The sequence below is a fragment of the Desmodus rotundus genome, chromosome 7, assembly GCF_022682495.2.
Source record: "Desmodus rotundus isolate HL8 chromosome 7, HLdesRot8A.1, whole genome shotgun sequence".
In the NCBI taxonomy this organism is placed as follows: domain Eukaryota; kingdom Metazoa; phylum Chordata; class Mammalia; order Chiroptera; family Phyllostomidae; genus Desmodus; species Desmodus rotundus.
In genome coordinates, this window is record NC_071393.1 from 81,816,679 (window position 1) to 81,842,818 (window position 26,140).

At 36.5% G+C, this 26,140-nt stretch overlaps 1 protein-coding gene across 1 annotated transcript in view; it reads right to left on the bottom strand.

Annotated features, from left to right (window-relative positions):
• FAM227B (family with sequence similarity 227 member B) overlaps positions 1-23,029 on the bottom strand; it is a 220,170-nt gene extending 197,141 nt beyond the window's left edge. Inside the window, exons 1-5 of the mRNA XM_053928968.2 lie at positions 22,937-23,029; positions 22,764-22,826; positions 20,523-20,576; positions 12,737-12,962; positions 11,277-11,344 (exon numbers count right to left, since the gene is read on the bottom strand). Coding sequence (XP_053784943.1) covers positions 11,277-11,344; positions 12,737-12,962; positions 20,523-20,573 — 345 coding nt within the window. The 5' untranslated portion in view covers positions 20,574-20,576; positions 22,764-22,826; positions 22,937-23,029. The remainder of the gene's footprint in view (positions 1-11,276; positions 11,345-12,736; positions 12,963-20,522; positions 20,577-22,763; positions 22,827-22,936) is intronic.
• Between the last annotated feature and the right edge of the window lie 3,111 nt (positions 23,030-26,140).

Genomic DNA, 26,140 nt, shown 5'->3' on the forward strand with positions numbered 1-26,140 from the left:
CTCTTCATCACTTAGCTGTATTTTTCCTGGAGTTTTGATCTGTTCTTTCATTTGAGCCATATTTTTTTGTCTCTTGTGCCTTTTAGGTAGTAAGGGGCGGGCCCCAAGGTATTTGCCAGGGCGGGGCAACCCACTTCCCCGCATTATGGTGCTATATGTGGGGGAGGGGTCTGAGAGGGAACAAAGCTGCTTGCTCAGCTCTCAGCTGGCTTTCAGTCACTTCTTCCTCTCCCCACAAGCAAATTGGGCCCTTCTGGTGTTGATTTCCAGGTGGGTGGTTTTGTGTAGGTTCTAGGACTCTGTGGGTCTCTCTAATGAACTCTCCTGTGAGGCTGGGAGTTTCTCCTGCCACCTCAATTCCCTCAGGTTTTTTCAGTCAGGGGTTTTGAGGCTTTATATCCGCATGCTGGAACCCTGGGTTGCATGGTCTGTATTGCTCCCCAGCTGTTCCTCCAAGCTTATCTGCATGCAAATGTGGAACCAACCACTCCACCAGCCACTGCTTTGCCATGAGTCCTCTCCACCCCAGCTTCCTGTCTCTGCCCCTCCTACCGGTCTGGGTGAATGTTTCTTCTTTAACCCCTTGGTTTTCAGCCTTCCATACAGTTCTATTTTCTGGCAGTTCTGGTTACTTTTTGTTTTTTAAACTTGTTGTTTTCCTCCTTTTGGTTGTGCAAGGAGGCAAAGTGTATCTACCTATGCCTCCATCTTGGCCTGAAGTCTGTGGCTGTTGGGTTAGATGCTAGGAATACAACGATGGTCCTTGCCCTTCAGTCAGTCATAGGTCAAGAGGGGAATAAGATACATACACAAACATTACACTAACGGATAAGGGCTAAAACAGAAATGTGAACAGATAACTTACTACAGTCTGGATTCTCTAGGAAACAGACTCTGAGGTAGAGTTAGTGTTCAGAATTTTATTGGGAGTGCCTTTGGGATCAGTAACTATGGAAGAAAGGGGAGACACAAGACTGGAAAGATGGAGAAGTCAGCTATGATACAAGTCTAACAGTCTCAACTGACCCCAAGAAGAGCTCCAAAGCTGCAAGAACCCAGCATCCTAGTCCTTCATTGGGTTGAATTAGCCAGTCCTTTTTGCCTCCAACTTGATTAGTCATTGGATGTGGGTGGGTCCTGGAGGGCAGTTCTCAGGAGTTCTATATAGGTGAGGCAATCCCTAAAGGGGCTTTAGAGTGTGTCCTAACAGCACTCTCAGCAGCTAGAGCATCAAATCCTTCCTTGAAGGGGAATCTATGTGGCACATCTCCATGTTCACCATACTCCTTTACACGGAAAAGAAGTAGCCTTCCATATACATTATTTTTTGATCATCTAGACATGCTGATATATTGTTTACTAATTTCCATACCCTTACTTCCTCCAGGAAAATGTTAATATACACACAACACGACACAATATATATTATTGTAGAGGAGATGAATTGGAAATAAACTTGAAAGGATAGTAACAGATTGCTAAGAGAAAGAGAATCACATTATTGGCATTTTTAAAAGTGTGCAAAGGAGTAAAAAAGAAAGACTATTTAGGGAAAGTGAGATCAACTACGATAGAAAGAAGTCCATGTGCTTGAGAGCTTCAGATATAATTGGTCAACAAAAATGGGATCAAATTTAGAAAGATATTAATGTTAATCTGAAAGCCCTGACTTTATTCTGCAGGAAGCAAAAAACAAAACAAAACAAAACTGGAAGTATTTAAGGAGCAGAGTAATAATAAAACAAAACTAATTTTTGGTCATACATCTGGGAAAGATAATACAAAAACAAATATAATAAATGTTGAAATCCTGATAAAAAATCCAATAAAACATATTTAACAATAAAAATATTAAAACTTTTTTTAGTATAATTCGTCTAAAGGTCACTTCAATAGATTCTTAAAAGCCATATGATAAAATTCAATAGTCAGAAATTTAAAACTTAAAAATATATAGAAATTATAATGAATACTATAACTACCAGCATCCCCATGTCCCTACAACCTAGAAGGGATTACTACTGACATTTTAGAATTGCTTGTGACTATTTTAAAGAGAATATACAAACTTTATATATAACTATATAACAAAAATTCAGATCTGCTTTTACAATGATTTCTAGTTTTACTCATGAGTTCCCCCTTCTTGAGATAGTCACTAATATTTTTGTTTCCATCCCTTTCATTTCATTAAAATACTTTTACACATATATGTACATATATATAAAGAAAATAGACATTTTTGTGTTTTTATAATTTAAAGAAATGATATCAACTGTACATATTTTTGATATCTTGCTTTTTTCCCACTCAATATTAGGTTTTGATAATATCCCAAAATTGGTATATTTGCTTGTGTGGTACCTGGTTACTTCCATACAGCTTTTCTAGCAACCTACCTATTCCCCTCTGCAAAATACAAATGATAAATAAATCAATAAAACTTCACAGGCAACTTCTACCAAACATACAAAGAACAAGTGATATCCCAATATTCTACAAACTAATTAGAGAATGGAAAGAGAGAAAAAGCTAAGTAACTCACTTTCCTAGGTTAGTATAATTTTGACAACAAAGCCAAAAGAGATAATCATATCTTATAAAACATAGATTTAAAAAGTATATCCTAAAAATACAAGAATGGTTCAACTTCTCAAAAGCTACTAATGTAATCTGAGACTTTAATATAGATTAAAGTCTCAAAGTAGCTTTGGTATCATCACAGTGAATTATTTTCCTCTCCATTTCAAACCATGGAGGTTTTTCCAAGTGTTTGAGCAGAGTGATACTTATATCATAGGCATATCTTGTAGATAGTGTAGGTTCAAATCAAGACAACCACATTGAAAGAAATATCACAATAAAGTGAGTCACACAAATGTTTTGGTTTCCCAGTGCATATAGAAGTTATGTTTACACTATACTGTAGTCTATTAAGTGTGCAATACAATAGCATTAGGTAATGGTTCAATGGTTCATTGAATTTGAATAGTTCAAATTCAATTATGTAATTGTCCAAAGAACAATGTACATACTTTAACGAAAAATACTTTATTGCTGAAAAAATGCTAACCATCATCTGAGCCTTCAGTGAGTCATAATTTTTGCTGGGAGGTTCTTGCCTCAATGTTGATGGCAGCTGACTGATAGGGTGGTGGTTGCTGAAGGTGGGGGTGGAGACATCAATGACGTTTGGATTGACTCTTCCTTCCATGAATGATGTTTTTTAGTATATAGTCTTTATTACAGTTTTTCATGATCATTTAGTCCTCTTATACCCCCTCTCCCAAGCAATCACCACACTGGTGTCCATGTCCGTGAGTACTTTTTCTTTTTTTTGCTTTTCATGAATGATTTCTCTGTAACATGTGACGGTGTTTGATAGCATCTTACCCATGTAGAATAGAAGTCTGTACTCTCGAATCCTGCTGCTGCTTTATCAACTAAGTTTATGGACTATTCTAAGTCTTCTGTTGTCATTTCAACAACTTTCACACCATCTTTTCCTGAAATGCATTCCATTTCAAGAAACCACTTTCTTTGCTCATCCATAAGAACCAAGTCCTCATTCATTAAATTTTATCATGAGATTGTAGAAATTCACTCACATTTCCAGGCTCTACTCTTAATTCTAATTCTCTTGCTATTTTTACCACATCTGCAGTTACTCCTTCCACTGAAGTTTTGAACTCCTCAAAGTCACCCATGAGGGTTGGAATCAACTTCTCCCAAACTCCTGTTAGTATTCATATTTTGACCTCTTCCCACAAATCACAAATGTTCTTAATGGCATCTAGACTGGTGAGTCCTTTCCAGAAGGTCTTCCATTTACTATACCCAGATCCATTAGAGGAGTCATTATCTGTGGCAGCTATAACCTTGCACAATGCATTTCTTAAGTAATAAAACTTAAAAATCAACATTACTCTTTGATCCATAGGCTGCAGAATGGATGTTGTGTTAGCAGGCTCGAAAACAACATTAACTTTGTACATCTCCATCAAAGCTCTCAGGTGACCATGTACATTGTCAGTGAGCAGTAATATTTTGAAAGGAATCTTTTTCTGAGCAGTAGGTCTCAACAGTAGGCTTAAAATATTCATTAGCCATGTGGTAGACACATGTGCTGTCATCTAAGCTTTGTTTTTCCCCTTATCTAGCACAAGTAGAGTAGATTTAGCATAATTTTTAGGGCTCTAGGATGTTCAGAACAGTAAATGAGCAACTTGAAGTCACCAGCTGCATTAGCCCCTTATAAGTTCAGCCTGTCTTAGCTAAATCTACTGGATAACTTGCTGTAGCCTCTGCACCAGGACTTGCTGCTTCACCTTGCACTTTTATGTTACTGAGATAGCCTTTTTCTTTAAATCTCATAAACCAACCTCTGCTAGCTTCCAAATTTTCTTCTGCCTCTTCCTCACCTCTCACAGACTTCAGATAACTGACGAGAGTTAGGGCCTTGCTCCAGATCAGGCTTTGGCTTAAGGAAATATTATGACTGGTCTGATCTTCTACCCAGACCACTAGAACTTCCTGCAGATCAGCATAAGTTTGTTTCTGTACGCTCAGCATTTGTGTGTTCACTGGAATAGCATTTTTAATTTTCTTCAAGAACATTTCCTTTGCATTCACAACTTGGCTGTTTGTTGCAAGGGGCCTAGCTTTCGACATGCCTTCTTCATTAAGCTTAATTATTTCTAGCTTTTTTTTTTGAAAAAGGATTTTTTATTATTATTTTTAAAATTATTTTATTGTTGTTCAAGTACAGTTGTCTGCTTTTACCCCCCCACCCTCCCTACCCCAGCCACCCCCACCTCCCTTCCCTGCTTCCACCCCCTACCTTGGTTTTGTCCATGTGTCCTTTATAGTTATTCCTGAAAACCCAAGTCCTCTTCCCCCCCATTATCCACTCCCACCTCTAGCTTTTGATTTAAAGTGAAAGACATGCATTTCTTTCTTTCACTTGAACACATAGAGGCCACTGTAGCATTATTATTTGGCCTAATTTCAATATTGTCACGTATTGGGATATAGGGAGGCCTTAGAAGGAGGAGAGAGGACTGTTCTATTGGTAGAGCGGTCAGAAAGCACACGACTTTGATCAATTAATTTTGTTTTTGTATGGGCATGGTTTGTGAAGACCCAAAACAATGACAGTAGTAATGTCAAAGATCATTGATCATAGATCACCATAACAAATCTGATAGCAGTGGATATGTTTGAAATATTGTAACAATCACTAAACTGCGACACAGACACATGAAGTTAGCAAATTCTGATGGAAAAAATGGCATTGAGAGGCTTGGCTGATGCAGGGTTACCACAAACCTTCAATTTGTGAAAAAGCCCAATATAGGGTGAGGTAAAAGTAGGTTTACAGTTGTTCATATTAAAAATAATACAATAATTTAAAAATAAAAAGTACATTAATACAATAATTAATAAATAATACTAATAAACTGTTTTATGTACTCACAACTGTAAATGTACTTTTTGCCCCACCCTGTATTTACAAAGCGCAATAGAGCAAAGTGCAGTGAAACAAGGGGCGCCTGCATGTCTAGTCTAAATGTACATCCACATCCACGTATCTTCAGTAAAGTAGGGATAAAGATAAATTTCATTAAACTGAAAAAAGATAGCTATCTAAACCGTTAAACATTACACTTAATAGCAAAGTATTAGAATTCTGTCTGACTCAGAGACAAGATGAGAAACCACTAACAATGTTGAATAGTATCCATATACCAATATAATTTCCTATATATCAATAATAACCCACTTAATAACATAATGGAAAAACAATCTCATTGACATTAGTAATAAAAATTTATCCAGGAGTGAATTTAACAGGGAATATGTAGAACTTATATGAAGAAAGTCACAAAAATTTACTGATGAAGTTAAAATAAGATTGTTATGTTTTACTCCCTTATACACACACACACACACACACACACACTCCACTGTATGGATTAAGAGATTAAACAGATATCAAGAATAATACAAGAGGACACAGGTAAATACATGCATTATTTTGTGATGAAGAAAGCCTTCTTAAATATTAGGGCACTGAAGGCAGAAAATTTCAATAGAAAATTATGAATCCATAAAAATATGAAGTTCTATAGAGCAAAAAAACCTTTTCAATTAAAAGACAACAACAGAGATCATGACAACCTTTCTGCTCATGCATCACATTCTGTGCAGAGCTTTTCGGTGAAACATCAAATCACCCAGGTGACTCAGCCCCCTACAGCCCAGATTTGACACCCTGCAACTTCTGGCTTTTCCCAGAACTAACATCATCTTTGCAAGGGAAGAGATTTCAGACCAACGATGAGAGTCAGGAAAGTAGGACAGGGCAGCTCATGGCAATTGGGAGAACTGTGTGAGATCCCAAGGTGCCTACTTTGAAGGGGACTTAGGTGTCATTGTCCTATGTACAATGTTTCTTGTATCTTGTTATCTTCTTCAATAAATGTCTCCCTTTTTCATATTTTAAAAAAGGCAACAAAAAGGTGGTATAAACATGTATAACATATATTACTGAGAAGGGGTACTATTTTTAAAGCATAAAGAGCTCTTAGAAATAAAAAAGCAGCTAAAAATGGCAAAAGTTCATAAATAGGCAACTCAAAATAATAGAAACACAAAGACTAATAAAAACCTTAAAAATCAATATTGTTAGTAAAATGTATGAAATTAGTAACATTTATGCCTGTCAATTCTGCCAACATTTAAATATATATTAAATGTTGGCAAGGGAATGGAAGAGATCAATCACAAGCTATTGTTACAAAAATAAATTGGTGCTCCTTTTCTAGAGAACAAGTTGTCAAAGTGTCAAAAAACTTAGACTTTCATATTTATTTTCCCATGTACCTCCAATTCTAGAAATTTATCTTAAGAAAATACTCATGAATTGATGTGGATCCCGGCTCGCGGGATCCATGTGTTGTGGCTGAGACGAGACAAATTCACACAGACTACCCAGTCCTGTGGAGGAAAAGGGTTGGCAAGGCCACTCTCTCAAGAGGAGAGCACCTTGACCCTTGCCTTGTCAGGCTTTTATTGCTTTTCTGGGCATATTACATTGAGGATGATCCTCTTTACTATGCACAGGTTCCCTTTAGGTGGTTACAGAAAACAAAGGAGAGGGAGTTGCTAATTACATAAAAGAGGAAGGATATTTGCAAATGTAGAGGGAAAAGTGGTTGAACTGGTTACATTGATCCTTGGAAGGTTTAGCATAGACTTTAGGAAGTTACTTTAAAGATACGCAGTAAACGTTTGCTGCCTCAATTCAGGGTGGGGGAGTTTTAGCAAAAGCAAGCCTCATAGCAGCCTAGGTACAATGCAGGCTTGTCCACGGGAGAACCTATTTGTGGGCGTGGGTCCTGTGTGCTGGACCTCACTCCCCACTGGCCTTTCTGGGTGGGAGCTGGGCCCACGCCACACAGAACGGTCTCCTATAATGGATAAGCAAAGTCTTTAGCTCTAAATATATTCACAGCAGCTTTGTAAGTAATAATGAATAATGAGCAGTAACCTGAGAATCCAATAAAAGGGTTATTACATTAATTTAATTTTAAAATGGTGTAGAAACACATATATTAATAAAATGGTGTAGAAACACATATATATTTAATTATAATATATAATTTAATCTGGATTATCTAAATTTTTAATTTTTATTTATTTTTTAAAGTTTTTTTATTTTTTCATTACCATTTATCTTCTTTATACTCTTTTCCAACTCCACCACCCTCTGCCTGCTACAATCACCACACTGTTGTCCCTGAGTCCTTTTTATTTTTTGCATGATCTCTCCTCCCCCAACCTCCTCCCCAGAGCTGTCAGCCTGCTCTCTATCTATGAGTCTATCTTTAATTTGCTTATAACTTCACTTTGTTCATTCAATTCCATATAAAGGTGAAATCATATGGTATTTGTCTTTCTCTAACTGGCTTACTTCACTAATCATAATGTTCTCTGGGTCCATCCATGCTGTCGCAAATGGTAACATTTCCTTCTTTTTTATGGCCAGTAGCATTCCATTATGTAAATGTACCGCTTCTTTTTGATCCACTCATCTACTGAGGGGTACTGGGGTTGCTTCCAAGTCTTGGTTACTGTAAATAATGCTGCAATGAACATAGGGGTACATATATTCTTTTGAATCAGTGTTTTGGATTTCTTCAGATATATTCCCAGAAGTGAATTGCTGGGTCATAAAAGTTCCATTTTTAGTTTTTTTAGGGAACTCCATATTGTTTTCCACAGTGGCTGCTCCAATGTGCATTCCCACCAACAGTGCACAAGGTTCCCTTCTCTCCACATCCTCGTCAACACTTGTTTGTTGAAATATTGATGATAGCCATTCTGACTGGTGTGAGGTAATATCTCATTGTGGTTTTACCTTGCATTTCTCTGATAATAAGTGATGTTGAGCATCTTTTCATATGTCTATTGCCCATCTGTATGCCCTCTTTGTTTAAGTGTCTATTCAGGTCCTTTGCCCACTTTTTAATTGGCTTGTTTCTTTTGTTTGGGGTTTTTTTTTGGTTTTTATTTTTGGTGTTGAGTTTTATAAATTCTTCCTCTTTTTTTAATCCTCACCTGAGGAGGACATTTTTTTCATTGCTATTAGAGAGAGAGTAAGAGAGAGAGAGAGAGAGACAATGAAATGAGAGAAAAGCATTGACTCATTGCCTTCCACATGGTTCTGGACTAGGAATCATAGGTCCCAAACCTGGAACGGGGATCAAGGATCAAACCTGCAACCTAGGCATGTGCCATGACTGGGAAATGAACCTGCAATATTTTGGTTATGGGACAGTGCTCCAACCAAGTCACACTGGACAGGACTATATGTTCTTTCTAAATTTTGAATATCAACCTTTATCAGATGTGTCATTGGTGAATATATTCTCCCACTCAGAGGGTTATCTTTTCATTTTGTTGATGGTTTCCTTTGCTGTGAAAAAAGTTTTTTTAGTTTTATGTCATCTCACTTATTTTTTTTCTTTTGTTTCCCTTGGCTGAGGAGACATACCAAAAAGTATTTCTATGAGAAATATCAGAGACTTTACTGCCTAGGTCTTCCTCTAGGATTTTTATGGTTTTGAGCCTAACATTTAAGTTTTTAATTCATTTTGAATTTATTCTTGCACATGTTGTAAGAAGGTGGGCTTGTTTCATTTTTTGCACATATCTGTCCAATTTTCCCAGGACCATTTATTGAGTAGATTATTTTTATCCCATTGTATGTTCTTTTCCTCTTCTGTTGAATATTAATTGACTATTAAGGTGTGCGTTTATTTCTGGGCTTTCTATTCTGTTCCATTGATGTATACATCTGGTTTTATGTCAGTACCATGCTGTTTTGATTACTATGGCCTTATAGTATAGTTTAATGGCAGGTGGCATGGTTCCTCCAAATTTGTTCTTCTTTCTCAAGATCGCTGTGGCTATTTGGGGTCTTCTGTGGTGCATGAGTACATGTCTTTGATATCCTTGTTTAAATTTATTCAAAGGCATTTTTTTGGATGCAATTGTAAATGTGATCATTTTCTTAGTTTCCATTTCAGATAGTTCATTATTGGTGTATAAAGATACAACTGATTTCTGGATATTTATTTTGTATCCTGCTACTTTCCTGAAATCATTTATCAGTTCTAGTAGCTTTTTGGTGGAATCTCTAGGGTTCTCTATGTACAGTATCATGTCACCTGCAAATAAGACAGTTTTATTTCTTCCTTTCCAATTTAGATGCCTTTTATTTCTTTTTCTTGTCTGACTGGCTAGGACTTTCAGTACTATGTTGAGTAAGAGTAGTGAAGGTGGACATTCCTGTCTTGTTCTTTTTTTTTTTGAGAAGGTTAAGATATAGATTTATTAGAAAATAATAAATGGGATTTGTATATAAAATCTCTTTTTATTTTTATTTCTTTATTTTTATTGTTGTTCGATTACAGTTGTCTGCATTTTCTCCCCACCCCTCCACCCCACCCTAGCCAAACCCACCTCCATCCTCCCCCTTGATTTTGTCCATGTGTCCTTTATAGTAGTTCCTGAAAACCCCTTTCCCCACTATCCCCTCCCCACTCCCCTCTGGCTATTGTTGGATTGTTCTTAACTTCAACAACCTGTCTTGTTCTTGATCTTCAGGGAAATGCTTTTAGGTTTTGCCCATTAAATATGATGTTGGCTTTGGTTTTGCCCTGTGTGGCCTTTATTATATTGAGGTATGCTCCTTCTATTCCCACTTTGCTGAGTTTTTATCATCAATGAGTACTGGATTTTAGCAAATGCTTTTTCTAAATCTATTGATATGACAATGTGAATTTTCTTTCTTTTATCCTCAGCTGAGGGCATGCTTATTGATTTTTAGGGAGAGGGGAAGGGAGACAAGGAGGGAGAGAAACATCAGTGTGAGAGAGAAACATTGACTGGTTGCCTTGCACATGCACCTGACTAGGGACCAAACCTGCAACCTAGGCATGTACCCTAACCAGGAATTGAACTCATGACCTTTTGGTCTACTGGACAATGCTCCAACCATTCCCACCAATGGAGCCACACTGTCCAGGGCTGATAGTGTGATTTTTATCCTTCATTTTGTTTATGTGGTGTATCACTTCTATTGATTTGTGGATATTGTACCAACCTTGCATCCATAGAATAAATCCCACTTGATCATGGTATATGATCTTTTTAATGTATTGGTGGGTCCAGTTTACAAATATTTTCTTGAGGATTTTGGCATCTATGTTCATCATGGATACTGGCCTATAATTTTCTTTCTTTGTAGCATGCTTATCTCGTTTGGGAATTAGGATAATACTGGCCTTGTAAAGTAAGGTTGCGAGTCTTTTCTCCTCTTGAATTTTTTGAAATAATTTGAGAAGGATAGGTGTTAGCTCTTCTATGAATGTTTCATAAAATGAATTCTTAATTTTTTCTATAGGAGGAGAACTGATATGGAACCTGCACTTAGTATAGGATTTAAATTATTAAATAACAAAAGGATGGAGTATATACATTAAAATAAGTTTTTAAATAACTCCTAGTGCTGTGAAAATATCAACATTCTAATATTGTATGTGTAAAGAGAATATGAGCCCAATTATTTTGTAAACACAGAGTTAAACAGAAGATACAAGACTAAAAGGAAATTTTGAAAATATCTATGGAGTAATCTATCCAATTATAGTAATTATATTTTCTGTGGAAACATAATTTTTCAAAAAAGATGAAAACAAATACCATACCATTATCATCTTTTTCTTATGGTACTTCCTTAGAAATGCCTTGTATTTTTCCAATTTTCCTTGGGAACCTTTAAAAAATAAAAATTCACAACATATATGTGTATTTTGTGTGTGTATACATATGTATATCTTCTTTAAAAATGAAAAGGATCTAAATATTTTAAATGTAACATATATGAAACTATTCAATGGAATCAACTAGCTATTTTGATAAGCATAATGCTAGACATACAAACTTATTAACTGAATAAATAACTGTTATATCTTCTCTTCCCTTTTGTTTTTTAGAAATGTCAAGTTCAAACTAGTATGTCATCGTTACTAACTCCTATATCTAAAGTATTACCTCATTCTCTTCTGACTGAACAAGCCCATGTTTTCCAAATAGCTCAGTTACCTGCATTGTGCTGTTACGGTCACCTTAAATTCAAGAAAGTACAGACTTTGGAGCATGGCCCAGTGAAAGACTATGGGGGGCTGTGAAGTCAGTTAACCTAGACTTTAGTCCAGGCTCTGCTATTTATATACTGAGGACAATGAATGTACCTGAAATTATTTTTATAGTGCGCATACGTGCACTCTGTCTCTGTCTCTTTCTCTATACATATACATATTACAAAAATATTTTATACTGAAAATAATCCAAAATTAAAGAAGAATATTTAAAATACAACAGTAGTAAAGTAAATTTAATAGTATATTTAAACACATTCTCAGAATTTGAAAAATCAAGGTACATAAAAGAATATTAAATATCTAAATAATATAGCTAATTAAATTTACTTAATACACAGAAAATACTTCCTGGGTATAACCAATATCAGCATTTTTAAGACTTACATATGATATTTTCCCATTAGATCAAGAATAAGACAAGAATTACCGTTAGTATCTAAAAACTTTTCTGAAAGTGTTAATTAGATGAGAAAAAAGTTATACAAATATTGAAAGGAAGTAAAAGTTATCATTACTAGCAGATGTGCTTTTTACTCACTCTGCAGCCATTCAGTACTGAATATTAAACACCTCCTTCCTTCAAGCTAACCTAGCTCATGTAGATCAACTCTCACCCCTTTTACATTGGGATTTAGGTATTTATGTTCTGACACCCTGACCGTTGCTGGCTTGCTTGTCTCTGGCGCCAGTATCACTTGACACAATCCTATTTCCCTGATATTCAGCTACCTTTTCTCCAGCTTAACAGAGTTCACAGCTATTTGAGGTTTTGTCCCAGGAACACTTTCTTTCAATCTACATGTTCATGTACAACTAAAAATCTGTACTAGACCATTTTGAAATACGAGGTTTTTAAAATAAAAATCATTTTAATTTTGTTTTTAGGTATTTTATACCTTAGGGTTTCATTTTTTATGAGACTATGGACACAGAGACAGACACATTTACACACGCATATATACACACACAACTGACCACTGCTTTACACGTTTGAAAATGTTTACCTGAAATTATGCTGTGCCATTCAAATATTTTAGCAGCATGGTTATCCAAAAGAGTTGAACATTCCTGTAATCTTGACTCCATGATTATCTGGGCATCATATATTCGAGGGACATTTTCCTGTAGATGTGTATAAATTGAAGTAAATGAACAATCTTCTTTTATTTTATTCAGAGTGTCTTCCCATGTATCATTATCTTCAAAAAGGACGTCCCTTGGCCAATAATCCTGCAAAAAATGTGATGGAGTACAATTTAAATCAATGAGCTAAAATTGAGATTTTATTACACAGCATTATTTTTATTAAATGTATTCATTAAACATTTTGAAACCATCATAAACTTTAGAAGCTTCAAGTGCTTTATAAAAACTTTTTCCTGAATCATTTGAAAATAAATTGCTTACTTGACTGATGATCCACCATCCTTGAATACTTCAGTGTGTATTTCCTAAAAACAAACACATTCTTCTACAGAACCAAAATATAACCACCAGAATCAGGAAATGGGCATTGATGCACTGTTGTTATCTAATCCTCAGATTCTATTCAAGTTTCATCAAGTGAACCAACAATGCCCTTTATACCAAAAGGATCTAGTTCAGTATCACCCATTACATTTCAGCTTCATATATCTTTAGTTTTCTGTGTACTTAAAAATCATGAGCTTGAGTTCCAGCCATGATGGAGGTGTAGGTAGACACACTGCACCTCCTTGCACAACCAAAAGAAGGACAACAACAATTTAAAAACAATAAACAACCAGAACTGACAGAAAATCAAACTGCACGGAAGTCTGACAACCAAGGAGATAAAGAAGAAACATTCATCCAGACTGGTAGGAGGGGCGGAGATGGGCAGCCGGGGCGGACAGGATTTGCAGCAACATGGCTGGACCCAGAGACATGGGGGATTGTGGAACAAACGGGTTAGGCAGTGTGACCACTAGCAGACCCTGCAACCCCACATTCGCGCATAGATAAACCAGGAGGAACAGCGGTGGAGCAACCCAGGGCTCCAGCTCGGGGAAATAAAGCCTCAAACCTCTGATTGGAAACACCCATGGGGGTGGAGGCGGCAGCAGGAGAAACTCACAGCCTCACAGGAGAGTTTTTTGGAGAGGCTCACAGGGGCCTAGAATGTGCACAAGCCCACCCACTCAGGAATCAGCACTAGAGGGGCCCAATTTGATTGTGGGTAGCAGAGGCAGTGACTGAAATCGGGCAGAGAGTGGAGCAAGTGCCACTGCTCCCTCTCGGGCCCTCCCCCACATACAGCATCACAGTGCAGTGACCAGCGTTACCCCGCCATGGTGAACACCTAAGGCTTCGCTCCTTTATGTAACAGGCACACCAAGACCCCCCCAAAAAAATGGCCCAAATGAAAGAACAGGTCAAAGCTCCAGAAATAATACAGCTAAGCAATGAAGAGATAGCCAACCTATCAGATGCACAGTTCAAAACACTGGTAATTAGGATGCTCACAGAATTGGTTGAATTTGGTCACAAATTAGATGAAAAAATGAAGGCTATGCTAAGAGAAACAAAGGAAAATGTACAGGGAACCAATAGTGATGTGAAGGAAACTGGGACTCAAATCAATGATGTGGACCAGAAGGAAGAAAGAAACATCCAACCAGAAAAGAATGAAGAAACAAGAATTCAGAAAAATGAGGAGAGGCTTAGGAACCTCCAGGACATCTTGAAATGTTCCAACATCCGAATTATAGGTGTGCTAGAAGAAGAAGAGGAAGAACAAAAAACTGAAAACTTATTGGAACAAATAATGAAGGAGAACTTCCCTAATCTGGCAAAGGAAATAGACTTCCAGGAAGTCCAGGAAGCTCAGAGAGTCCCAAAGAAGCTGGACCCAAGGAGGAACACACCAAGGCACATCATAATTACATTCCCTAAGATGAAAGAGAAGGAGAGAATCTTAGAAGCAGCAAGAGAAAAGGACACAGTTACCTACAAAGGAGTTCCCATAAGACTCTCAGCTGACTTCTCAAAAGAAACCTTGCAGGCAAGTAGTATTCCAAGTCATGAAAGGCAAGGACCTACATCCAAGATTACTGTATCCAGCAAAGCTATCATTTAGAATGGAAGGGCAGATAAAGTGCTTCTCAGATAAGGTCAAGTTAAAGGAGTTCATCATCACCAAGCCCTTATTATATGAAATGTTAAAGGGCTTTATCTAGGAAAAAGAAGATAAAAAATATGAACAGAAAAAATGAGAGCAAACTCACAGTTATTAATAACCACACCTAAAACAAAAACAAAAGCAACCTAAGCAAACAACTAGAACAGGAACAGAACCACAGAGAGATCACATGAAGGGTTATCAATAGGGGAGTGGGAGGGGGAGAGAGGGGGGAAAGGCACAGAGAATAAGTAGCATAAATGGTAGGTAGAAAATAGACAGGGGGAGGGTAAGAATAGTATAGGAAATGTAGAAGCCGAAGAACTTATAAGTATGACCCATGGACATGAACTATAAGGGGGAATGTGGGAGGGAGGGGGTGGGCAGGATGGAGTGGAGTGAAGGAGGGTAAATGGGACAACTGTAATAGCATAATCAATAAATATATTAAAAATAAAAAAAAAATCATGAGCTCACACTGGTACCTCCAATTCCTATTCTAAACAATCTAATTGTCTCTCTTTCCATATTATAATTATTTCCAGCACTGAAAAAACCTTAGCCACCCTTATCTTTAATATATGTAATTATTTTATCTACACTTTCAGGTGATCACTAACCAATCTCTTCTATCTACTGATAGCCTCTTCTTTACTGGATGCCCTTCTCATCCTGCTTAGCTCTGATACCCCTTGCCAGGTTGACCATTCTACAGGGACACCATCCTTACTCCCTACTTGGGCTCTGACTTCCCACATCAGGCCATAACTTACCTCCTCACCTCCCGAAACCACCCTCTGCCCCTACCCCTGGCCACATGTGCATACCATCATCATTCCCGTGGACTCTGACACCTGGTGTCACATGGACATGCTTCTCACTGTGGTTGAGTTCAGACAGCTTGCTCTGTGCTACCACAGTACATCCCACCTCCCTGCCAATCTGTTTGCCTGCCTTGTTTTGGTCTCCAAATGGCTTCAGGACTGAATTAGTCAGGAAGGGAAGGAGAGGAAGAAAACAGAAGAGAGAGGGAAATAAGAGGAATCCCCTTTTCTCTGTTTAAAAGTCTACTAAAACCACTAGTGCTAAAAGAATTACTGTAAGGGCCAGGATAGTAGAGAACAAGATGACTAGTTTGACCTATCAAATCCCACTCAACTCTAAAATTTATTGATGTGTACACTCTGCTACAGTCCTTACTGATGACCCAAACCTGGGATGCAAGTTGTCCCCCTTTGTCCTATGTCTGTTGGACACTAGAGCTGATAGCATCTGCTATGGTCTGAATGTCCATGTCACCCCCAAAATTGTATGTTGAAATCCTAACCATAAAGATGATGGTATTAGGCAGTGGAGTTTTGGGAGGTGATTAGGTCATGAAGGTAGAGCCCTCATGATTGATATTGGTACCCATATAAAAGAGGCTCCAGAGAGCTTGCTCAACCCTTTACCATGTGAGGACACAGAAAGAAGGTTGTGTATGAACCAGGAAGCAGGTTTTGTACTAGACACCAAATTTGTTGGTGCCTTGATCTTATACTGCCCAGCTTCCAGAACTATGAGAAATAAATTTCTGTTGTTTATAGGCCAAAAAAAGTCTACTAAAGCCATTATACATGTTTATTTATTAACTGTGCTCTCCAATGATAGAAAGTACTTATATAATATCTACCTTTTAATGTTGGAAAGCTTTCCCAGAGGGATCTCATTCCCTCTGCCTTTTGGAAGAAAGAATATTACTTAGATACATATGCACACTCTCCCAAATCCTACAAACATACACATATATCTTAAGAAACACAACCGCAAAAAAAAAAGAAAAAAGAAAAAAGAAACACAACCACTCAGGTGTGTCAAAGGGTTTGACACTTTTGACTAAGTGTCAAAAAACACGAAGATCTCAGAAGAATAAGTTATGATCCTAGGATACAGTCCACAGAGACAAACATTGTCAAATTAGAATAACAGCCACTTTTGAAAACAATCCTTATGGGTCATTTAAATGGATGGATGAATAGATGAATGAGTAAACAGATAAATAACATAGCATTTCCCGAATAAAGAGAATGAAAATGAAATAATTATCCTCTCTATCATAAAGCACCTTTGACCTCCTGTGAAAAATCCCATTAGGGATCTCAGTACCATCCAGGTCTGCACTACAAACCTAGCAGGTCTGTTAACAGAAATGGACACTGATGCCCTAAGAGAAGAGGAATAAAGTACCAACAGGTAGAAATCACAGGAAAGCAGAAAAAGACAAAGAGTAAGAAATAAATAACAGGGAAGATCGAATGTGATAAATAGATGAGGAAGGAATTCAAACCAACTCTTCAGTACCTAAATAACTGAAAAGCAATAAAAAACTGTGATAGTACAGAGTAGGGCAGGAGGAGGAGGGTGATGTAAATTCCACTAGCGCAGGGATATTTCTCTTTTTTGTTCATTGTTTGTATCTTCAGTGTCCAGAACGTATTACCTGCCAAATAGTAGGTAGTGAATGAAAATCATTAAATGAATGAATGAATGAATAGAATAAGAGAATTGATAATGATACAATATTAGTGGAACAAAAGGATGTTATAAAAATACAAAAATATTTTCATAAAAACAAAAATGGAAATAGAATGCTGATGAAGTGATGAGGGAAGAACAAGAAAGAATGTGGGAATTGACCAAGAGAGAAATGAGAAGAGAAATGATTGAAGGTAAGAAGGTACATGGAACTATAACAAAGGAAAGGAAGACAGGAAAGAGGAGTAGAAGGCATAAAATAATTACAATTAGAAAAGAAATATAGAAATGGTGGAAACTGGCCAAAATGAGAGGGCTTTAGGCAATGTAATAAAGGGCAAAGCATAAGGTATAAGAAACTAATAGATAACAGGTAGGTTCCAGGTACTGTTCTAATGCTACTTAGTAGCAGAGCTGGCATTTGAACATAGGCAACCTGGCAATCTGACTCCAGAGCCTCTGATCTTAACCACTGTACAACTATGCAAATACACGCCTTTGCTTTTATATTTTAGAAAAAAAGAAAATTAAACAGATAGGCTTTGCAGGAAGGCATAGTGGCTTAGAATATATTTTATTTTCTCTTTTGTTTTATTTACTTGTTTGTTTATAATATGCCTCATTTAAAAAAGAATGAAAGCTTTATGAAGACAGGAAACTTTGCCTGTTTTTATTCACAGATATGTTCTAAGTATCTATGTGCCTGACACACAGTAGGTGCTCAAAACACTTCTTAAATGAAATTGAGGAAATTATTAGCTTTTAACTATTGTCTATAAAATAGAAGTTTTTCCAACAACAAAAAAGTTAAATATCCAGTCATCTTATTCCTAGATATTTTCAAGTATCCTATAGTTTGGCAATGCATAGATATAGTCCAAACTTGAAAAAAATAAAACTATAGAATACAATTATTTGGTTGGGAAATCTAGACAATAAAAAATTTTACAGATAAACCCATAAATGACAAAACAGCACAACTGGATATGTTGTTTTATCAAATATTATCTGATAAAAATGGAAGGTTATTAATGTATATGCTGTCCTTTGCATACAGGCATTGTGCTTTAATTTTGATTTTAAAAATATGTTTACTTATTTTAGAGAGCAAGGAAGAGGGAGAGAGAGAAACATTGATGTAAGAGAGAAACACCAATTGGTTCCATCTCATATGTGTCTCAACCGGGGATCAAACCCACAACCCAGGTATGTGCCGTGTCCGGGAATCAACCCCCCAATCTTCTGGTGCATGGGATAAAACTCCAACCAACTGAGCCACACTGGCCAGGGCTTAATTCTGATTTTATTCTATCTTTGGTAAGGGCAGGTATAAACCTTTGATCGTAATTTGATTAGTATTATTCAGAATTTGAACAGAGTGACTATGCATATTTCACTTCAAATAATTAGAAAATTTCATCTGAAATCATAGATTCTCAAACTATGTATGATGATATAGTCCAAAAGTCTCTATAATTATTTGCTGAGTTTAGCTTAATTTTAACTATAATCCCTTTTCTTAGAATTAAAAAAGACCCAAAACATTGTGATTAGGCTATAGCACATTTCCATCATTATTTAAATTAAAATAGTTGCAAAAAGCTTGTCCTAAAAGTAATTAAAATTTTCTGGTTCTGCCACAGTGGTTGAAATAAACTTTTGTAAACCAGGAACATTTTCATTTTCTATTTGCTCCTAAAGGGAATGCAATCCTTTTTCAAAATATTTTTTAAAAATGTAAACAAATATAAGAACAGAAAATAGATATTTAAAAATAGATATTTTAGAAACTCAATTGTCAACAGCTTAGTCACAGCAAATTCTGTTTACATTTAAGTGTAAGTGCAAATTAAAGTCTAATCTACTCAAAATATGTACACACCTCATTAAAAAAGCCTCCCGTTCCCTCTGCCTTCCATACTAACATCTTTTTCCTAGCCCTTGACACTCCTCAATGAAAAACAAACCTGACCTTCAGACTCACAAGTGCATGAACCCAAGAGAAAACCCATATAGGCTCAATAACTCCAGAAGTCAGTAGTTACACAGAATGGAAACTGGAGCTTTCAACATAAAAACACATTTTAAGTGTGTTACTCCGATTCAACATCAAAGAATAGTGATGCAACACCTCTGCAAACTACCTATGGGTCTAAGCTGTGGTGAATGGACAAATGATGTAAGTAAGCATAACTGTCAAATATTCTGTAAGCTGTAAATATATAAGACAAAAATCCTGTATTAGGAAAATTATATAGAAATGTCTATACAATTCTTCTGATGGGGCATAGGACTAGAATTTTTTAGAAATGAAAAAGAGAACAGAATATTGACAAGAGGGAATGCTACAAGATAGTGCCTACTGAAAGGATGTAAATATTTATAAACAAATCCCACCCTGAAATGTATTTTCCACATTCAATGCAGCGTTATTTACAATGCAACAGTCAAGATTTGGAAGCAACCCAAGTGCCCATCAGTAGATGAGTGGATAAATAAGCTGTCACACAGTTACACAATGGAATACCACTTGGCCATAAAAAAGAAGGAAATCTTATCTTTTGTGACAGCATGGTTGGACCTGGAGAGTATTGTGCTAAGTGAAATAAGCCAATCAGAGGAACGCAAATACCATATGATCTCACTGACATGTGGAAACTAATGAACAAAATAAATAAGCAAACAAAATAGAAACAGACTCATAGATATAGAGAATAGACTGACAGCTGCTAGAGAGTAGGGTGGTTGGGGTCTGGGTGAAAAAGGTGAAGGGATTAAGCAAAACGAAACAGAGCAAAAAACTCAGACAATGGTATGGTGATTACCAGAGTGAAAGGGGTGTGGGGGAGGTACAAGAGAGTAGAGGGCAATAAATGGTAATGAAGGAGACTTGACTTTGGGTGGTAAACACACAATACAACATACAGATGATGTATTATAGAATTGTACATCTGAAATCTATATAGTTTTCTTAACCAATGTCAACCTAATAAATTCAGTAAAACTTTTTTTAAAAAGAAAAAGATAATAGGGACCTAAGAATTTCTGTTCTTAAAGTCTTTTCCCAAGATTTCTCCATCTCTATAACTGATATTTTAAAAGATGCACTGGTATATAAAATAGGATGTTCTACTTACCCAATTTTGAAACTTTAAGAATTCTTCAATGTTCCTGGGAGGTTCTTCCATTTTCTAATAAAGCAAAATCAATATTGTTCATTAGCATAAATTCAGATTGTTTATAATGCTTATATATATTTAAATAAAGATACTGAACTTAAGTAATAATTTTCAGAGCCATAATATACTGTAAAACATTCACTTTGAAAAGTCCCTGAACTTTGAAAAGTGACACAGATCGATGTTTAAATTCTTTGCCTGCAAACCAAATTCTGTATAACGCTTCCCTCTGATACACTGCTCTTAAAGAAAAGTCCCACATGAATCCTTCCGAATGTCCTCATTTGAAATTCCTACTAGAATTCAAGATATTTTGGGCTAACTTTGATGATGTCTCCAAAAATCCAGAGACAAAATATAATAACATGCTCCTCTTGCTGATGACGTATTTAAAAGTGACACTAGTGACATGGCAAAAATACTTTACATATTTGGATGTTTCAATGTGATAAATAATAATCCTATTTTTTTATTAATAGATTCTTTATAAGCTAAACATGTATTCTTTCATGCAAAAAATTAATTTTAATCAAGACCAGATCTTGCTCTTCCTTGCCTTAGAGACTGTGTATACATTCTCCCTGCTGCTTAGAAGTCTCCCTGTCCAAAGCCTCTCCCTCCAACCCATTCTTGGCCTATTTAACTCTTATTTCAACATCAAATTAAGAGTCACTTTTTCTAGGAAGCCTAACATGGCCCCCAAAAAGATCTTCTATGGAAACAGCAGATTTGTAATCCTTACAAGGATAGCAACTATGGTGTAATCACTGCTGAACTGTCAAAATTTCACACAGAGCCTGGCGTGTGGTCAATGCATAACGAGTACTTTCAGTGCACATTAATTAAAACTAAATGAGTAGATGGATGTCAGAGAAATACTTCGGAATTTTAAAATCCTTTTACATAAGGAAAAAAAATTCCAGAGAATGAAAAACCAGTGAGAAGACAAAAATAAGAGAAATTCAGAATATCTTGTTATAATACCCTAATGGTCTATCTAAAAAAACTGCATTATATTTTAATTTACTAAAACACATATTTCACATCAATAGATAAAATGATCAAGAGCGCAAAATCACAGGGCCATGTTTTGTAAAAATAACTACACATTTGAAGTTGAAGATAATATTTTATTCTTTTAACATTGTTTAAAATACAGGATGAGTATAAGTAAATATATAACAGATAATACGACAATAAAAGTAAAGGATATATATGACATCATTAAAAAGAAGATGCACAGAGCTGTCGGAAAAATTTTATGGGAACGTAGGCTTAGTCAGATTGAGAAGGGTAGGAAATAAGAGCGAGGGCGCATAATATGCATACAGAGAAAACAATGTACATGATATCTTCAGGGATAGCGATTATAGCAGTTTGGCTAGAAAGAAGCTATCAGTACATTTTGAAATGCACAAAATATAAAGAAGCCAAATTACAATCATTTAAATGTTAACTTTTTTTCTTGCAGTGTGCCATGGTATCTTTCTAGTACCAATCACTTCTAGTACAGAGCACTAAAAATAATACATTTCAATTAAAGGGATTTAGAAAATGAATTAAGGAAATGAGACTTGTGTAGGAAAGTTCCAGCTAATTTCAATATAAAATTCCAAAGTTCTTAGTTAAAAGGAAGTGAGGCTCTTGTTAGGATATAGAGGGATACAAAACACTTATGCTTCCATGGTAACAAGAAAAAAACCTGGAACAAATAAAAATGTTACCTTTCTATGGCATTAGTGAAAAGTGCAGGATGCCAGTAAGCAGGAACAATTATATAATTAGTGATAGTGCAGAATCCCTTATTCAAAAAGTAGGAATTTAAGCCCTGGCTGGTGTGGCTCAGTGGATTGAGTGCCAGCCTGTGAACCAAAAGGTCCCTGGTTCAATTCCCAGTCAGGGCACATGCCTGGGTTGTGGGCCAGGTCCCCAGTAGTGGGTGTGTGAGAGGCAACCACACATTGATGTTTCTCTCCCTCTCTTTCTCCCTCCCTTCCCCTCTCTCTAAAATAAAAATGAAAATGAAAAGTTAAGATGGTAACATCAGGCCATTAAACCAAATAGGGCCTTCTAATCTCGAGGCCCCTGTGCCAGCCCCTGTGCAACTGCAGAGGTGGGAAGCTTTGTAAGTGAGCTGTGTCAGCTTCCTTACCCAGCCGTGAGGTGTATGTGCATGCTTTGAGGGATGAGTTGGCCTACCTGATTCAGTAACTCTGCAGAGATGAAATCAGCGGGGCCTTAGGCATCAACGTGAGCTGGAGTCTGAAAGACACCCAAATGAAAAAAAAAATTACCCCTACATCTCACTTCTGAATTTTGTCAAAAAAACAAAAAAAGAAAAAACAGCAATGCAAGAGCCAGTGCATTCTTACTGTAATTGGTGTACTTGGGTTCCAAGGCCTTGAGAGAGTTGACTCCAAAAGTGAACCAAACGTATTTAAAATGTCAGTCCAAACCTGTTACAAAGAAATACTGACAAGATATAAGAGGTGGCTATGGAGAGGGAGGTTGGAGGCTGGATTAATCACAGGTGAACTCAATCTAATGAAAGCCACCGCCATGGTGAAAGTACAGCTCAAGTCTGGGAGATTTCAAAAGATCAGCCTCTCACTGCCAAGGAGAGAAAAGGGCTTGCACTCTCTCAGAACTAAATTAAACTTCAGCCTCCACATTCTTCCGCATAATGTCTAGTACACAATAAAACAATTACAAGACATGCAAAGAAGAAGGAAGATAGACCCCAAATCAAGAGAAAACACTTAATACAAACCAGTTCATTGAGAATACAGTTATTGTAATTAGCAGATAAGGACTTTAAAATAAATACTATAAATATGGTAAAGGTTTTACAATATACATTGGATTATAGTGCATGAAAAAAATGGGGTATTTCAAGAGAAATAGAAATTCTAAAAAGAAACTAATGAAAATTTTAGAACCATGCAAACAATAATCATAAGAAAACTGGTGTGTCTATATTAATATCATACAAAATAGATTTCAACATAAAGAGTATTATCAGACATAATTACGGTTATTTCCCATTGATAAAAGGTCACTTCATTAAGAAGAAATACCAGTGCTAAATGTGTTTGCGTCTAATAAAAGAGCTTCAAAATAAATGTAGCAGAAATCAATAAAACTTAAAGGGAATATTGGTAAAACCACAATTACATTTGTAGATCTTAACGCATCTCTGAATAATTGATAAATCAGGTACATATACAAATCTGTAAGGAGATGAAAGATTTGAACATTATCAAGCAACTTTGACATTATAGAACATACCTCCCAACTGCAGAACACGCAATCTTTTTTTCTTAATCTACACCCTAGGATATACTTACTGACTTTAGAGAGGTGAAAGGAGGGAGAGACAGAGGGAGAGAAACATCCATGTGAGAGAGAAACAGTGACTGGTTGCCTCTTGCACGTGCCCCAACTGGGGACAAAACCCACAACTTAGGCATGTGCCCTGATGGGGAATAGAACCTGTGACCTTTCAGTTTAGTGGGATGACACTCCAACCAACAGAGCCACACCAGCCAGGGCCAAACACACAACTTTTTTAAGTAATGGAACACGAAACATGTACCACAGTGAAGCTATGCCAAATTGTTTATGAGAACTACTGGCCTGAAATTTTCTTTATTATAATATTCTTGTTAAGATTTGGAATGAAGTTTATTCTGACCTCAAAAAAAGAAAATGGGTTATGTAATGTTTCTGGTTTTTTCTCTGAAGGAATTTGGAAATCTGATGGAACAATACCATTTTTTAAATGTTTGCTAGACCTTGCTGGTGATGCTACCTAAATCTGAAATTATCAGGAGTTTTAAATTGAGAATCCTGTTATAATCTTAACTGTGTTCCTTCCCCACCCAATTCCTATGTTGAAGTCCCCCAATGTGAGCATATTTTGACATGGGGCCTTTGGGGAAGGATATTAAGGTTAAATGAGGTCATAAGAGTGGCCCTGTCCTTAAAGAACCTATGCACCCCAATGTTCATAGCAACACAATTTACAATAGCCAAGTGCTGGATGCAACCCAAGTGCCTGTCCGCAAATGAGTGGATCAAAAAACTATGGTACATTTACACAGTAGAATACTACCCAGCAGAGAGAAAGAAGGAGCTCCTGCCCTTTGCAACAGTATGGATGGATCTGGAGATCATTATGCTAAGTGAAATAAGCCAGTCAGAGAAAGACAAGTACCATATGATCTCACCTTTAAGTGGAACCTAATCAACAAAACAAACAAGCAAGCAAAATATAACCAGAGACATTGAAATTAAGAACAAATTGACAGTAACCAGAGGGGAGGGGGAGGTGGGAGGGAATTATGGGGGGAAAAGGAGGAAGGGTTGTCAGGAACATGTAAAAGGACACATGGACAAAACCAAGGGAGGGTAGGATTGAGAGTGGGAGGTGGGGATGGCTAGGGTGGGGGAGATTGATGGGGAGGAAATGGAGACAACGGTACTTGAACAATAAAAAAAAGAGTGGCCCTAATCCTATAGAAGTGTTGCCCTTAAAAGAAGAGGAAGAGACACCAGATAGATCTTTCTCTCCCTGAATGCACAAAAGCCATGTGAGAACACAGTGAGAAGGCAGGCAGCTAAAAGCCAGGAAGAGAGGCCTCACCAGGAACCAACCCTGATGGCACTTGATCCTGGACTTCTGGCTCCACAACTGTAGGAAATAAATTTCTGTTGTTTAAGCCACTCAGTCCGTGGCAGTCTATCACAGCAGCAGAGCAGACTACTGCAATTTCTCACAATTAATATAGGATCATTCAGATAGTCTGTATCCCCTTACGTCACTTTTGGTAAATTGGATTTTGCAAGGAAAATAAAATATGTCAAATACTTGACATAAATATTTGTTCTTAATATTCTCTTGTTGTTTTTGCTATCTACCTGCAGGATATTTTCTTTCTGAGTCCTAATATTTGTACTTTGAGTTTTCTCTTTTTTTCTTGGTCAGTCTATCCAACGGTTATCAATTTCATTAATCTTTTCAAAGAAGGAATTTTGGCCTTGTTGCTTTTCTCCAGTGCACATTTGTTTTCAATTTCATTGATTTTTGCTGTTATCTTCATTAGTGCCTTTTATTCTGTAGAAGTTTGAGAATCTTGCAATGTAAAATCTGATCCTATTATGAAGCTATTTGCTTGACAGTCCCTGGTCAGACACACTGAGCTTTCTATCACTATTTCTTTTCTTTTCCTTTTTTATTGAATTTATTGGTGAGACATTGGTTAATAAAATTATATAGGATTCAGGTGTAGAATTCTATAATACATCATCTGAATACTGTATTGGGTGTTCACCAACCCAAGTCAAGTCTCCTTCTATCGGTCACCATTTTAATTCTTATTCTCAATATGAATAGAAATCCAAAGATTACTAGATATTTAAGGAATAACTATAAAATTTTAAAAAAGATAAAAATAAAAAATATGTAAGTCCAAACAAATAACTGAAAATGGAATCTGAGAGGATACAGATAATAGAAACAGAAGGAAACCTATAAAATGTGTCTTTCAGATTCTTAGAGATGTAAGGTAACACAT